The sequence below is a fragment of the Odontesthes bonariensis genome, chromosome 1, assembly GCF_027942865.1.
Source record: "Odontesthes bonariensis isolate fOdoBon6 chromosome 1, fOdoBon6.hap1, whole genome shotgun sequence".
Classification (NCBI taxonomy): Eukaryota; Metazoa; Chordata; class Actinopteri; order Atheriniformes; family Atherinopsidae; genus Odontesthes; species Odontesthes bonariensis.
In genome coordinates this window covers 10,446,923-10,464,472 of record NC_134506.1, presented here as the reverse complement: position 1 = coordinate 10,464,472, position 17,550 = coordinate 10,446,923, and the positions used below count along the sequence as shown (strand labels likewise).

At 41.8% G+C, this 17,550-nt stretch overlaps 1 protein-coding gene across 1 annotated transcript in view; it reads left to right on the top strand.

The window, feature by feature from the left end:
• LOC142384336 (adhesion G-protein coupled receptor G1-like) overlaps nt 1-17,550 on the top strand; it is a 35,500-nt gene that overhangs the window by 9,483 nt on the left and 8,467 nt on the right. The window contains exons 3-10 of the mRNA XM_075470550.1: nt 93-358; nt 748-934; nt 1,640-1,679; nt 1,942-2,029; nt 15,558-15,677; nt 16,546-16,662; nt 17,230-17,272; nt 17,389-17,495. Of these exons, the coding sequence (XP_075326665.1) occupies nt 93-358; nt 748-934; nt 1,640-1,679; nt 1,942-2,029; nt 15,558-15,677; nt 16,546-16,662; nt 17,230-17,272; nt 17,389-17,495 (968 nt within the window). The remainder of the gene's footprint in view (nt 1-92; nt 359-747; nt 935-1,639; nt 1,680-1,941; nt 2,030-15,557; nt 15,678-16,545; nt 16,663-17,229; nt 17,273-17,388; nt 17,496-17,550) is intronic.

Genomic DNA, 17,550 nt, shown 5'->3' with positions numbered 1-17,550 from the left:
GTTTCATATTAAGTGGCTGAAGAAAAAAATAAATGACAATTTTTGTTTATGATTTGTTTCTATATTTTCATTGTGTACGTTTTTTTTAACAGTTTCCAGTGAAAATGACCTGTATTTGAAGTTTTGTGGCACCTGGCGTCACGGCAAGAACGCCCTGAACCTGAACGTCAACCTCTCTACCGGCTGTGGTGGGATCTCCATTTCAGCCAATGAGAGCTCCCTGTCCATCAATGGGAAGATCACAGCGCAGTGTGCCAGGTCTGATGTGATTCCTCTCAACAAATTTGGACTTAATTCAGAGGTGGACAGTGACTTCTGTCTGTACTGGGAGCCACTGCTGGACCAGTTGAAGCTGAAGGTAAATCAGAAAAAGAAAACTTATAGCCCAGCAGGTCCTCATCTCTCACATCTCAGAGCTAATATAACTCAGGTTTTTCACTTGTTATCTGTAACGGATCATCCTGCTCTATTGAGCAAGTAAAAGTGTAAAAGCAAAAGAGAACAAAGCTGAGTGTGTCTTCCTTTTTTTCAAAGTCAGCTCGATGTGAGAAGGTGTGGAAACATAACAGCTTCATTTTTTTCCTCAGAAACCAGATCATCAGTTCTGAAAATAAAGCCATTTGTTGTGCTAAAATGCATGCATGTGAAACGAGTAGGAGTCTTAAGAGTACTTCATTGCTGGAGAGCATAAAAAGCTATGTTTTTTTCAATTTTATGCAGTTTTGTTTGTTTTATTTTGCTGTTTAGGTTGGAGGAAGGAATCTCACTCTGTGCTGGCCTGCAAGCCCGAAGGACTCCTGCTGCACTGATCTGAGTTATGGTGCCAATGCACCCGAAGCAAAGTATGGAATCATCAATGGAGCAGTCCAAGATGACATCATCACAGATAAAATACTGACAGCCTACAACTTTTCAGGACGTTCCACTAGCACCGGTAAGGAAGGATGGGAATCTATGTAAAAATCTACAAAAAATAGTCCAAATGGGTAAAATTAGATATAAAGAAAAACTTGTTTTTAAAAAAAAAAATGTACAAAGAAAACTGATGAATTCATATGTACTCACCTCCACAAGATGAGTACTTTGTAAAGCCACCTTTTGGAGCACTTTCAGATTTTAGGGCATATATATACATATACTAACCACCCTATATTTAGCACCAACCATCACTCCCTGCTGACCCCCCCCCACCCCCCCCCACCCCCCCACCCCCCCCCCACCCACAGTATGAGGCTGCGACCACCATGCTTAATGATGGTGTTCTAAGAGCGATGGGAGGTGCTGGATGTGTGTCAGACACATCGTTGATGGCCAAGAAAATTCAGTTTTAGTCTCACCTGACCACGTGACCTTCATCCATATGCTTTTGAAATCCCCTTCATGCCTTTTGGCAAATTTTTCTGCAAGCAATGGCTTTTTTTGAATACTTTTTCATACGGCCGTAGTTATCAAGATTAATGTTTCAATTATTAACCAAATATTTTCTCAACTGTCCTCTACTTCTGTCACATTTCCACAGCAGTTGTTATTGTCTTTGGTCAAATAAACTGTGCTTAGATAAGTCCGAATCTGCTTAAATCTGAAGAAGATACTTTGGCTTCATTTTAACAGTCTGCGTTTGTCTTTTCTTTTTTTGCAGATAAATTATGTAAACAAGCAAACCAGACCTTCTTCAACAAGTAATTTTTTTGCACCTTTTTCATCAAACCCATTCCATCTGTTGCAGAAGTATCATGACGTGTATTTTTGACAACACCCTTCCTCATTCATCTTTGTCTTGTTTGTGAAAGCCACTGCAAGTGAAGGTTAATCTAATCACAGAACACATTCTGACTCCAAACAGGAAGCTAAGCATTAAACTTTGCAAGGGTGTGGTCTTACTAAAATAACTTTGTTTTCAACTTAAAATCCTGACTGTGTGGGTTTTATCTCTCTGTCCAGCACTGGAGAGACTGCGACGAGGCCTCCCTGCGCTAAAAGATTTGAGTCAGGGTTGAAGGAGGCAACAGGCAGCGACATCACATCATCTGTAAGTAGGGTTGCCAACTCCCTGAAAAATAAATAAGGGACACCTCATTAGAAGGGCCGGCCGACCCGATTGCCTTCACCTTTCCTGGCCTAGAGAATTTTTTAGCCCATTTTTTTGTGAGTGAAACGATTTTTTAACTATTTAACTAGAACCTGAATTGAATTAGATGCATATTTTTTGAGTGACATGAACACATGGAAAACAAATTATTATTTAGGAATTCACTTTAATACAAAATAACAAAATTAACTGAATAAAATGATTATCTTTCTTAAAGGAGAAGTTAATTTTTTTTTTTAAATCTGGACCTTATTTCTGGCATAAAATACGTTCATCTCCTCACCCTTTAACAGTTTGGTGAAAGTCAGCGTCCTTCGGAAGATATTTAGATCACTGGAGATCGGCGTATATCCATATAACGGGAGAGAACAGGGCAGAGACAATACAGCCTCTAAATAAGACATTATATGTCTTTATTTCCCCTATACTTTAAGACCAATGAATGAATGAACGCGTACGATTGCATTGTTAGCTCAGAGCTGCCGTGTTTTTATTTTGTAGCAGAGTGGTGCAAAAAGTCTACATTAAGTGGTTTCAAGGCAAGGCAAGGCATCTTTATTTATATAGCGCATTTCATACCACAGGCAACTCAATGTGCTTTACATAAAGACAAGGCATTTAAAAGAACAGCATAAAGCAGCAATTTAAAGAGAAAAAAAAATAGAATAAAAATTAAAAACACAGTTAAAATCAATCAAAGAAGAGGGGATAAAGAAAGATATAAACTCAACCATACGGTTGAGGTTTCAGAGAGTTTCAGAGAGTTACATGGTTCTGTAAAAGCATTCAGAAAACAATACAGCAATGTACTGATATTAGAAAACGTACTTTGTACTTTTGAATACTTAAGTATTTTTAAAAGTAAGTTCTTCAGTATTTTAACTTGAGTAACATTTTGAACTTGTAGTTGAGTAAGATTTGACCATGAGTATCAATACTTTAACTCAAGTACTGGAGTTGAGTACTTTGTCCACCACTGCTTAAAGCAGTGTCTGCTTACTGTCACCCATGCATGCTGACTTGTTGTTTTCCGCTATCTTCTCCATGAGCAACAGTACCTCCTCGACCAATGAGCTGACAGCATATTCTGGTGTGTGAATATGCTGTCAGCTCATTGGTCACACAGAGCAGGACAGGGCCTGGGAAAAAGTTTACCGAACATTTTCATTTAAAGCCCCGTTATTCATTTCCATTGGCACGGTACTGACTATTTTTAGACTCTCACAGTAATACGGGACAAAGTGCGTCCCTTTTCAGCTCAATACGGGACAGGTGCTGTTGTTACGGGACTATTCCGTTTTTCAAGGAACGGTTGGCAACCCTATCTGTAAGGCAAAGCTCACAAAGAACTGTTACAAGAAACTCACTTTCACTTTGGGAGAGTTTCCTCAACTGAGTTAATTCCTAAAACTTGAGCACCAACAAAACTCGTGAGGAGACCCAAAGAAAAAGTGTGTCGGCAATCAATATGTTATCCTCAGAACAGAAGCTGCGCTCGACAGCAGGGAAGAATAACACATCAGACTGTGGATTCACGCCCACCTTAGTTCACAGCAGGAACAGGACACAATAATTAGTCATACCTGTTTCTGTGTTGAAGCTACTGATGTCACCAAGGCCTGATCATAAACAGTAACCACTGTAATTGTTGTTTTTGCAGCGTTTTACCTGCATCTCTTCCTGAACAAACTAACAAGCATCCAGCTCTTATTCTTGTTGCTTTGTTTTTCATGAAACTCCAACGTGAGTGAAGATTAAAGACTTTTCCCAGCATGCATCTAACACAGCAGTGCAGTCAAAAAGACTTGGGAGTCGTTTGGAAAAACGACCTCTAACCAACAATTTCTTCTTTGTTTGTCTTCTTGATGTTGCCACTTTGGCAGCAAGGCTGCCTTACTCCTGCAGCTGTGCAACCATTTTATTCAGGCACCTACTTAGTAGCAGGCTTTGAAGTCGAGGGCACTGGTGTTTTATTTGAGAAAAAAGGTGGCAGGGTAGCCATATGAGAGAGCAAAGGGGCTGCTTTTTTCTGGCAAGTAGAGGATGGATGTAGAAAGTTGACATTTTCAACCAAATTATCTTAAAATAAAACCACCCAGCAATCTACAGATGTACTCATTACAGCTGTTTGTGTTGTGGAGAAATTAGAGTCGAATCCCGCGTTGGTCAGCCGTCCATTGGGGAGTTTATTGAACAAACCGTCACAGCAAAACGTGCATTCAGAATGTACAAAATGTCCACCGTCTTCATACTGTGAACCAACTTTATACTGGTTTAATCATAACATGCATGCGTCATCCGGACTCAATCTCTTCCTGCGACGCCGAGCGTCTGCCCTAAATGTAAACAGCCCATACTACCTTTTACCCATATTCATATGAATCAGTCAACAAGGCCCAGGATGTAACTAGGCCAGAAGTCATGAACATGTCATGACATCCTTCTCCCACATAGTCCCCCCTGAAATCACTTATCAGTGATTTAATAAAGAAATAATCTAAAATGAAAGAAAATCATCCCACATAGTTAATTAAGAATTAATTAACATAATAAACACTAAATTATTCTAATAATTCTACAATATCAATCAACGGGACCATTTTGAATACATGAAAAGGAATATATATATGTGTCTACTCTAATCATATTCAATGATTAACTTAAATTACACGATATTGATTTCAACAACACTACAAGTTTTACATTGCCATCACACTTGTCCACTGTTCGCAGTGCATAGGTGCGAAAAACCCACCGGCTGCTACTTTCGTAACTCATGTTCTTATCTTGGGAAAATTCACCTACGGCCCCCCCCACTGGCGACCGACCACTTTACCAAGGTCGCACTCCGAACAGTTGACTGACACAATTGGCAATGGACATATCAGTGATCAGTTTTGATTGATAATACACATAAACTGAATACACCACCTTCAAATCAGTTAATCACCGTTTTGTATCAAGTACAATACATAAAATTATGGATTATCACACAACAATAGTAATAAAATGCAATGTAATGCAGCTCCTCCAGTCCCGTCCCATCTCCTGTGCTCTGGTGTCATCTGCTTCTGGCCGAACATCCGTCCGGCTGGGTCTGGAACTGCTAAGCTAACTCTGGGAGGAGAGGTCGCCAGTACGTCACTCCCCATCAAAGAGATCTTCAGCATCTCTTCTCCCTGTCAGACTAAACTTGGTTCCACCCTCGAAGAAAGAAACTTGTGAACCGTCCGTTGATAACCTTCATTCGTTGACCAGCTCTTCCATGCGTTGGTCCTCAGACCTGGTCTCGCATGGTCACCCGCCTCCAGATTCCTTCCGCTGTTCGTTTGAACATCACTTGCAGCAAACACCTTCTTAGAATGGGTATAATGCAACACACCAATAGGGAAACCATCCTCACTATCAACAATATTGCTATTCCCGCCTTAACTGCTATCGCTCCCCCTTCTCCCAAAATCCCAAACAGACCAGTCCACCACCGTTCACCTCCACCAGCATCACACGCCAGCTCCTCTCTCCGTTCTCTGATCTTCTTCACGGCCGTTGTAAACGTTCTATCAGCTGCAGTGTTCCCGGGTATAAATGTACAACATTTTCCCCAACCATCTGGCACACACCATTTTCCCTTCTAATATACCTTCTAAAACTTGTCTGTTCTACCAAGCCATCATATTCGTCTCATGTAGTTGTTCTCCAAAGCCTGCAAACCCTTCACTCGTGTAGCTAAGAATTCCCTGTTGGTTGTGTTATATGTAATTAGTCCACTCCCCATTTTGTTAATTGTGATCCCCTGCAAACCAGCCTCAAATCCAGCTGCAACCTCCCTGCGTGCTTTGAGCTCAAAAGGAATCCCTTTCGGCTGTAATATAGCATCCAAGTAAACGTGCTTATCCCTGATGTAGCCATCACTAGATCTTTTAACTCTCCCTTTTTCCACAACCAAACCTCGCATCTCGTTTACCTTGTCATACACTACCACAACTGATGTGTTCCTCCTCACCAGTGCCCAAAGACCTATCTCCCTGTTGGGTAACACATTTAACAAAACATCATCTCCACACATCCAGTCACTCTCAGCCACTGGTGTGTCTGACCCCAAAAAGATATAGAGTTAAAATGATCACTTCTATATTTTCACATTTTGATCCAAATAAATAAATCCCAATAAATCTTGTTTTCATTTAACATTAGTACTACCTACGCGAGTTCCAAAAGCATTCAAACTCACCATCGTAATCTACTCTATAATCAGTGGGAGGCCCCTCCTGTGATGTACCCAGATTAACTTCAGCACAAGAAGACTCCAATTTGTGGCCCTCCCTTATTTTGAAAATAACTATGTAATTTATTTGGCCCAAACATCAATCTGCACTTAATACCACACATAGGAGACAATAACCGTTTATCCTCTTCCGATGTGAACCTACCTTTCCTGCATTCCCGTTGCTGGACCACTGCACAGTCCCTGAAGGTGTGTGGCTCTGGAACAACAACAGGCAATGCTCCTGGAGCGTCTGCACATATGAGGCACTCTGTCGCTGTCAGTTCCCTCGTAGTGTACCATGCCCATCTATACCACATATCCTGTGCTGCCTTAACCCATTTTCCACAGTTACACTGTTTTCCCGACTCCACCTGTGCATGTACACTCCATCTGTTCTTGGATTAACATGATTATTCTGTCCTGTAGTGCTAATGGTATCAAGTCCCCCTAGTCTTCCCCGAAAAATCTTTCTATTCTTACAACCATTGTGAACAACTCCTTCTGACCCAATCTGACATGATCTTACCAGATTGCCCCTTTGTCGTGGCGTCCAGAGGCGGTGATTTGGTCGTCTCCTCCACCGGACCCATGATCCACACTTCCTCACACTTACCCCTACTTACTCATACTTACTCATCCTTCCTCATACTTCCACCAACCTTTATTCCCACGTACTTAAATTCAAGCTTAACATCTGCCTTTTCACGACTAGCTCTAGTGTGTATTGCTGGCAAAGTCTGTGGCGTGGCATGGTCTGAGTGGGTGTGTATTGTTGCATCATACTCATCTGACCCAGGCTGGCTACTTCCCTGCGGGGTGGCTTCATCACGGGACCCTTCCAGCCTCTCCTGTCTGCGGGATCCCGTCCAACATCTCCAGGCTTCGTTCTCCTGAGCCCCTGCTGTCGGCCAACACCCACACCTGGATGCTCACAGTGTCAGAAATCTTAACCTCTTCCTTTTGTTCATCCTTTCCCTCGGACTCAACTCCGTCTGTGTCTTTAGTCCGAACCTTAGTGCAGTGATTCAAATGGTACCATGTGTTGCTACCTTCCACTTGAACTGCTGTTGATGTTGCTCGCACCATTGTGTACAGTCCTTTCCGTCTTGGCTCGTGCCCCTTCCTCCGGAACACTTTGATGTGCACCTGGTCGCCTGGCACCACTGGCCTCTCAACCAGCTGTTTGAGACTCGAGTCTCTGAACTCCTCCTGTAGATAGATTGTTCTGTGGATTGCAGTTAGTTGCTTCATGTAAGCTGTCCACTCTGTTTGCACCTGCTCAAGTGGGAACTGAGGTGCCGGCATGGGTCGACCCGTTAGCGTTTTATGCGGTGTTAGTGCCTGACTCTATGAGTCTGCATACGAAAGCTCATTAGTGCAAGCGGCAAAGCATCTAGTTAGTTTAGTTGAAGCACAGATTCAATTCAATTTCACTTTCCAGGTTCCATTGATCCTCTCAACCATCCCTTGACTCTGTGGACGATAAACGGCCCCACAGCGCTGCTTGATTCGCAGCTGCTGCAGAATGCCTCTTGCACCTTTATAAACAAACACTTAACCATTATTTGAGCTAATCTCTGATGGAAAGACAAACAGATGAATCAATTCTCTTACCAAAAAAAATAAAAAATTTACGACTATTTATCCAATATGTATGACCAATATCCTTGTGATGGCGCGACATCTGGCTCCAGTAACACCATTGGTGCCAAAACAGCAAGCTGGCACTTTGATGCTACTTTCGCTGCTTCATCAGCCGCGTTATTACCTTTACCAACCATTTTGTTACCTTTACGATTATTTGACACTGTATCACTGCCAATTTTCAATTTTCATGACTGCAATCCGCTCCTTCATTTGGACCTCATGTTGCACTGGACTTCCGTCTGACCTCCTGAACCCTCTCTGCTTCACAACTGCTTCAAACAAATAGCAAATATCATGAGCATATGCAGAATCTGTGTACACATTCGTAACCTTACCTTCCACCAGTCAACATGCTTCCGTTAGTGCCTTCAGTTCAGCCAACTGTGCCGAACATGGCCGTTCACACTTCTCAGCTTTCACCGTCACAAGGTTCTCCACCTTCCTGTTTCACAACTGCAAAACCTCATGATCACCCAAATGATCTCACAACATGATCCATACACAACATAAGTGACATCAGCCTGAACAAGTGGAGTTGCTTCTAAGTCAGGTCTCAGTTTAATGTATCTCACAGCTTCTGCCACACGCTCATGTGGTTCTCCTTCAAACTCACGTGAAATGACATCCGCAGATCCCGATGTAGTACACTTCTGTAATCACATCTGGATGTGTCAAAAGATGCACAACCTGCAAACATCCTGTCCGAGTCACAACATACCTACTCTGATTTATTAGTTCTGAAATCTTATGGTTTTTATTGGAGACATATAAGAAAAATGGCTTCTCATAGACTAGTGTTGGCCGTTGGATGACTTTTGCTAATTTCGTTTCAAATTTTCAAAGGCTAACTTAGCCTCGGTTGTCCTCTCCAGTTGTGCTTTCAACCTTTGATCTTTGGATTTTTCATGATTCCTTCCAGAGGAAGCGCATTTTTTTGCATAATCCTCCCAAAAGAAGATCATACTTGTTGTATTTTAATTTTACTTATTTATTCATTAGTTATTTATTTATTAATTTTGGACATGGCGCTTTTCTTACTCCCTCCAAGTGGGATGGAGAGATATCAGTAATTCCCTATGGGCTAAATAGATACTCTAATTCAGACTATCAATGCTAAAATTTAAATTAGAAACTTTGTTCCGTTCAAATTTTAGAACTTCGTAATAGTGGCACATTTAAATTTTAAATTCAGAAACTTTATTTTGTTGTGTCCTAGTAACAGTGACCTATTTAAATTCAAGTTTTAGAAACTTAGTAGTCGTGATACATTTAACTTAAAAACTTTTTTTTTTTTTTTGTAGTATTGACACACCTGAGGGCGGTTTTTAAACCCTTTTGAGTACGTCTGGTGTAAGTGTACTTCTTACCTCTATATGTCAATGTAAACCAATACTGGGATTCCTCTGCCAGAGGAACGCCTTGGACCTGCCGGGCCACTTGCTCCGCCCCCCAGGGACTGGCCACGGTCCTGCCGAACACTCGGGTTTCTCGGTGCTCTCGGACAGCTGTAAACAAAGTGTCCCCTCTCGCCACAGGCCCAACATGCCCCCGAGGACCTTCGTCCTCCAGGTGCACCTCTTCTTGACCTTTGACAGGGTCGACGATGGACTTGCCCCTGTGATGGCAGTTCAGCGGCCCCCGCTGTCATGGCCTCATTTCGTACTTCTTGCTTCGCTTGCAGTTCTTCTAACTGCAACCGTGCAAGTTCCCTTTGCATATCCTCCTCCTGCTCCTTCCGTTTCAGTTCTTTTCTGTATTTGTTTACTGCATGCACCACGTGGTCTCGGAATTGTCCATGTGACATTGAATTCAGCCCCACCACATCCTCCAGCCTCCCCTGAACTGGGGCAGGCAGAGCCTCTTTGATGGAAACTCTGAACAATGTCACCCAAGCTGGGCTCTTCTCGATTTCTCCCTCAGCCTCTTGTCTCCATTTCTTCAATTGTTGTGCAATGTACACAGCCGGACTCTCTGTTCCTGACAGTGGCTCCCCCTTTAATGCTTCGAGGTCCACTCCCACATGAAACTCAGCTCGTAACGCTCTCCAGAGTGCAGCTCGATATGCATTAAAGTCAGTTCCATCAGCTCGGTGGCTTAACATCCAGTCATTCTCACTGTGTCTCAAAATGCCCTCCATGGTAGAAGTTCCCAAACACAGTGCCCACACTGCCTTAATGTGTCCCACAGACAACAGTTTATGCACAGTCTCTTGTTCAAAAGCTCTTATCCATCTACTTGCACCTGTGTGAATGTCCGGCAATCGAGCAACCAGCCCCCCTAGGTCGAGTGTCTGCTACGGCACATACTGTCCCTGCGTCATTTCTATCAAACTCGGTGCTGACGCTGTTGGACTCTTATGTTCTTCAGAAGATGCCTTTTGAACTGGAGGTGCCAGTTCTGGTGATTTTTGGTATTGTGGGAGCTGTCCCCTTGCCTGATCTGAATTACAGACGGCGTCTGGCTCAGGAGCTCCATGACTGCTTGATGTAGCTATTTGTAGTTCTGAACGTTCATGAGATATTTTATGATCTTTTATTTCGGAATCTCCTTTTATGTTTGCTGCTCCTGGCAGTGTTGGAAATAGCTCTGCATTTTCAAAGAAATGTAAAACTTTTAATTCAAGCTCTCTTTTTTCCTGTCTCTTTTTGCTTTTGTCCTTTGGTTTGTAAGCTTTAATCCTTTGTTCCATACTCTTACAGGTAGTTACATTGAAAGTGCCACCTTTTGGCCAGGGTGAGATGTTATTTTTTGTTCGTTTTTCCCATTTTAGAGATATCTTTTTAATATCTTTGGAATGTTCAGGATGTTTGGCGCTGATGATTATTGTTGGTGTTACCCTCCATTGTTTCACCTAGTTAGTTCCCTTCTATTGTCTTTTGACTTTTTCTTTTTATTTACTTATCTATTTTCTAAATTTTCCTTATTTATTATTCGAATTCCCCCTTTTTTTTTTTTTTTTTTTTTGAAAGTCAATTTAAATGCACTAATTATTTAACTCTAATCAATGCTAATTTAATGCTCGGCTAAATTTAGCTTAGATGCAGCTAATTATTGGATTGGATGTTGTCAATGCTAATGTTAAGGTTAGCCTACGTTAGCTTCGAAAGCTTATGCTCTAGGTTTTTTTTTTTTTTTTTTTTAAATTAAACCAATGTTAATTCAATGTTAGGCTAATTTAGCTTTTTGACTTCCGGTTTGGAGTTCGGTTCCTATTATTGCTAATGTTAATGTTTGCCAACCAATGCCAATTGATGTTAGCTTCCTAGCTGTTGCTAATAAATGCTAACCTATTGCTAATTAAGATTTAAACCAATATTTGCCTTATTGCTATTGCTAATCAATGCTAATTGTCTTTCTGATCAATGCTAATTATGGCTAATGAAATGCTAACAAATGCTACTAATGCTAACCAATGCTAACTATTGCTAATCAATACTAATTGTATTTCTGATCAATGCTAATTATGGCTAACGAAATGCTAACAAATGCTACTAATGCTAACCAATGCTAACTATTGCTAATCAATGCTACTTATTGCTAATCAATACTAGCTTCCTTGTTGACCAATGCTAATTGAATGCTAATTATGCTATTCAACACTAGTGATTGCTAATCAATGCTAGTTATTACTAATCAATACTATTGATTGCTAATCAATGCTAATCAATGCTAAACAATGCTAGTTATTGCTAATCAATACTTGCTGTATTACTAATGCTACCCAATGTTAATTTATTACTAATCAAAAGCTCAGTTAATGCTTACTCTGTTTGAAGTGACTCAGGCTAAAGGCGTTGCCCCAACTTTTGCTCACATCCGGATGCTTCCGATCCAATCCACACACAATGTCCTCCACCAATCCAGATGATCCAATGTACGTCACAGCTACGTCAATTCTGACCAATGAAATAAAAATATTTTTTGACCAATGAAATCTGAACACACCTCTAAATCTAACTCCAGTGAAACACGTCTACGACAGTAACTTCTAACCAATGAAATATGAACACACCTCTAAGCCTGCCTCCAATGAACCACGTGAATTTCTAACCAACCAAATCTGAACACATCATTACATCTGCTTCCTAGACTGTTATTAACTCCTCCCAAGCATAACAATTGAACCAGACATAACAATTGAACCACACCCCAACTCAAAATGGCGTTTGTCACACTTATATTACAAGTTGAGAAAAAGGAGGAAATACAAACTTTCAGCTGGACAGAGAAGAAATACAATTTAACACAGAAATAACAGTTGCACTATTCTTCACCTCGAAATGGCATTTCTTAAGAAAGAGAGAGAAATACAATTTAACACGCTGTGGACAGGGAAACTACAAATCAAAAGATACAGAAACAATGCACAAGCGAAAAACTTTCTTTATCAGGAATGTCACATTCAACTTGACTAGAGACAGCAACCTCTCCTCTAGAATTGTGAAACCCTCATTACTCGACTGATAACAACTCCGCAATTAGCACATTACCTAAAGAAAACTAATAATTATTACAGTTCAACCATAAATTGCCCCTGGAAGACACAAGGAAAGAAAATGTGATCACACACGAACATTTGCAGCAGCAGAAAACTCTCAAGGACAGAGCCCGCGCCTCCACACCGGCCTCGTGAACGCGCAGCACCCTCTGTCCCCCTGAAAGCCAAAACACATTCACTCGCCTGTTAAGAATAGAACTTTAGAAACTTAACACCAATCACAGCAGTACTCAATAATTCAATAATAACAAGATGCACTCAACGAAAAAGTCATAGCACATTACTGCAACAACTCCTTATCTCCCCAAGTTATTAATGTGGCAACTATAACAATGAAGCAAATTATAACAATGAAGCAAATTATAACAATGAAGCAAATCTGAGTTTAACTTAAAATGCTACGAATACTCAAAAGTCAAGGGATGATATGAGTCAGAACCTTTTTTCTTTTCTTCTCTTTCTTGATTCACACAAACATCAGATTTCACACACACATTGACAGACAACAGAGACCGGTCCCACACACTCACACCAAGTCGGTCAAAAGTTTTGTAAGTCACCGTTCAAATCTTCACATTTTTAAATTATCAATTTCTTTCATTTAGACTTTTAATTTTTCAGGAGATGTTGGTGTCGGCAATATATGGAATACAAAATGTGTTTTCCCTACAAGCCTTGTGATATGGTCTCTGACCAAAGCAACAGATGCTGACGTGTACTTTACCAGCTTCGCTGTGACCTCTCAATAATAATCTCCTGTGGCCAATTTCATAAACGAATTTGAATTTTCTTCTCAAAATGTCTTTATACTGAGGTCTCGGATAACTCCAAAGAGTTCTAAGCAGATATATAAAATGATATAAACATATATACTTAAAATGTGCTCCTCATAGAACTGGATTTTTTCATTTCAGAGTTTTTTTTTGAAAGCCTGATTGATTCAATCGTTGAACTTTAATGTTCGCCAGTCAATCAATTATCAGTATTCGTTTTACTCCTTGACTAGTGAAAATAATTTTCACGTATGTTTAATGCGTCTAGTGTACCCCGTACTCCCATCAGTGTTCCTCCCCCCCATGCATTGAAGGATGGCTGATAGAACGCAAGAGGTACTATTGGTGGTCGCTCAACGGCCTACCCGCTTCTTTACAGCTATTAATTAATCCAGTTTGAATTCATCCGATTCACAATTGGCCGGAGCGCAGCGACTATAGTCCTTCTTAATTACCAACAAAAAAAATACAACAACACAATAGCCCGACCAGCTGCTCACAGCTGTCTGCTTCACAAAACACGTCTCACATAAGCTGCTGTTTACCCAATTTTTATCTCAATTAAAACACTCGGCTCCCCTTGGCCCACAATTTCAACAATTTCAGCAGCCCCCCTGCGCAGAGGTAACAATGGAAGAGCTTACCGTGTGCAGGATCCGTCTCTCTCCTGTGTTCTTTTAAATTTGGGGAAGCCGGAAGAAGCCGTCAGCTGTGCTCCACTAACCGAGATCAACTGTGTAATGGTAGGAACAAAATCCCACCTGCCGGCTTGTTACAGCTGATGTCGGTTGTCGGGGCACAGAGGACACGCTCCGCCGGGATCCAGATGCAAACTCTCACGAATTCGGGGTCACTGTGGGGGTGGTGATGTTCTTACAAACAAACAGAGCTGCTGGGCGGTACAAGTTGTGTCTCAAGCTTTGAAATATGCAAAGATCTTCCATTGCATATCTAACTGCAACAATTAAAGGGATAGTTCGGGATATTTGACATGGATCTGTATGGCATCACCATAACCAGTGTCGTGCATTCAAACTGACTTACCCCCGACAGTGTCCTGTGAGCCGAGTTTTTGTCCAGTGTTGGTCAAGGCGAAAGTAGTCCGGCTTGTTTGGTGGGGTCAAGAAATTAGCGCGTTTTTCTTTCCAAAACAGTACGTGTGCTAAAGAGTGATTTATTTCATCACAAAAACCGAAGCCGGCAAAAGTCACTCCTCGTTATCACTTGGGCCCTATACTGTCTCTCATTGTGTATCAGTGCGCACGTCATTCTGACCGCGAGCTGTGCGCACGAGTCGATTCACTTTGTTTACTGCTCGGGAAGATGTCTGACTACGAGAGCGACGAGGAACATATTGACTTCCGTTCAGAGCCAAGGGGGTATCTTTCTGAACCCGTTTATACTGAGGAGGAAGTTCGCCAAATGGACTTAGATCGGGCAGAAAGAGAGAGGGTGGACAGAGAAGTGATGGAAACAGAAGCTGGAGCCACTGCTGGAGCTGCGATACCCAGGGTGGCCGACAAATCCTGGTGCACTTGTTTGAAGTGCGAAGTAATGCAGACAGAGGTGGAATGTTACTGCTGCCACGAGTGGGATTTAGTTATGCCCCAGATACAAAACCTTTCCATAGATGAGGATGTCGGCGGCCGCGGGACAGCTGCTGCCTGCATCACAAATAACGGTGACTTCCCTGCACTCCTGAATGCAGGCGTCTTGAGAACTTTTTTCCATGTTCCCAAGATCAACTGGAAGAGGCGTCCCAGACCAGCTGGACCCGATGGCCAGTTGTCTGCAGAGTAAGTGTTGAGCACTGCCAAAGAACAAAAAGACTCGTGCGCACAGCTCGCGGTCAGAATGACGTGCGCACTGATACACAATGAGAGACAGTATAGGGCCCAAGTGATAACGAGGAGTGACTTTTGCCGGCTTCGGTTTTTGTGATGAAATAAATCACTCTTTAGCACACAAACTGTTTTGGTAAGAAAAACGCGCTAATTTCTTGACCCCAGCAAACAAGCTGGACTACTTTCGCCTTGACCAACACTGGACAAAAACTCGGCTCACAGGACACTGTCGGGGGTAAGTCAGTTTGAATGCACGACACTGGTTATGGTGATGCCATACAGATTCATGTCAAATATCCCGAACTATCCCTTTAAGAATTCATTTGGCTGATTTTTGATTGGGTCCATTTCTTTTATGTATTGACTTTAAAGTGACTAAACTGAAGCCATGGTGTGCTAGCTGTGTCATGCTGTGCTCTCTTTCCATCCTGTTTTCTAGGCCACTTCAGGTTTATCAGAGCCCGCTGTAGCTGTCCTCCTTCCTCGAGTGTTAAACAATTTGACAAAATCTTCAAGCAAAGTGGTCATTACTTTCTTCAACAAGAACTCGCTGTTCCAGGTGAGCTGTTGTTAGCTCTCAGTCAACGTAGATATTTGATGACCTCATGCCCTGCCTACCTGCCATTTCTTTCCAAGTTTTGAGTTGTGGACATTGTACTGTTTGTATCGACTGGAATGTTTTAAAGTGATAGTTCGGAGTAGATTCACCCTTGGGGTCATTTGAACCGTGACATCCAGCCAAGTAGCCCACCCGAAGTTTTTCCGATATTGGCTGAACATCAGCTGAGTTACTGAGTTATCCAGAATAGCTTAGTACAAGCGCTAATGGACCCTGGCAGTATCTCCAAAATTACCAAAGTATATGCTATATTCTACATGAATTTTTATGTTGTAGAGTTGTGAATTTATTTTATCAATGGAGAAATTGAGCAGCCTTGCTTTGTTGTCTACAGTAGCAGATCAACCCTCATCTTACTTTGAAGCTCCCAGATCAAGGAAGTGACGTCGACGCAGCTTTAGCAGCAGAGAAGCTATCAGGCTTGTGTTGATAATAATAAACTCCTGGACTATGTACAAACTTCCAAATGCATCGTTTGGTGAGTACAGACCATATTTGTACTACTGTAGAAGTTTGGTGTCATGGCATGTGATTTTAGTGTGGTAATTTTGGAGATACTGCCAGGGTCCGTCAGCGCTTGTACTAAGCTATTCGGGATAACTCAGTAACTCAGCTGATGTTCGGCCAATATCGAAAAAACTTTGGGTGGGCTACTTGGCTGGATATCACGGTTCAAATGACCCTAGGGTGAATCTACTCCGAACCATCACTTTAAGTCTCAGACACTTTTGTTCTCCCATGTGCAAATATAAAGGGTGTATTTCAAGAGGGGAAGGTAACGAAGTGTGTATGTATTTGTGTGTTATAGGAGGGGTACAACGAGGTCAAGCTTCTTAATGATGTGGTGGATATTTCAGTGGAGAATGAGATCATTGCAGATCTGTCTGAGCCAATAAGGATTGGCTTTAACCACGATGTCATACCTGTAAGTTTGTCTACTTTGTTGCCTATTATGGGTCTTTAGTTTGTACAAAAAAAATTTGACGGCCTACTTCATGCTCAGTGAAACACACTGGTTTTGACTCATATAGTAAGATGTGAAACACTGATGTCCATAACGCCATTTACTGTACTGTGTGCACCATAGAGCTCAACAAACTCAGCCCCTCACATTTGGTTTTGCAGCAGATGCTGTTCGAAAAACAAGGGATGTTCCTTTTTATTTCCATGACGTCCGCTTGTGTTGTTCAGCGACTCAGACAACACGCAGAAACCACCTGTAGGTTTCTTTTCTAACCAGACACAGAATGTGCTCTTCACTCGGCTCAGTCTGTTGCTTCTTCTCTGTTTTGCACACGGCAGCACATCGAACCACCTTTTAATGTCTGGATACAAGCCGTCTTTGGCGATGTGGTCACAGTCAGCAAGCCACCTTTTTTTTGCATTGAGGACACAGTTTGCAGTTGCAGCACTTTCAGTCACAAGCATATCTGAACATCCAAAGCTTAGCTGACATCAATAAATCTGTGTTGCATCTTCCTCTTTATTTCAGAAAAAGCATTCAAGGAAATGCGTTTCATGGGACACTCGGAAAGGTTTGAAGCCTTTAAAATAAATATCAGAACCTCTTTTTATACACCACACTGTATATCTGTACTTTATTTACTGTAACACACAGGAATAAGCTGAACTCTGTATTTTCTTTGTGCAGATCCATTGCTGGTGAATTGGTTGGTGGATGGATGTGAGACAATAGTGAGAGGAGCAGAACACACAGAGTGCATGTGCAACCATCTGACTTACTTCACTGTGCTGGTGGTAAGACAAACAGCAGATAAACAGCTATGTTTTATATGACAAACAAACTACAGAG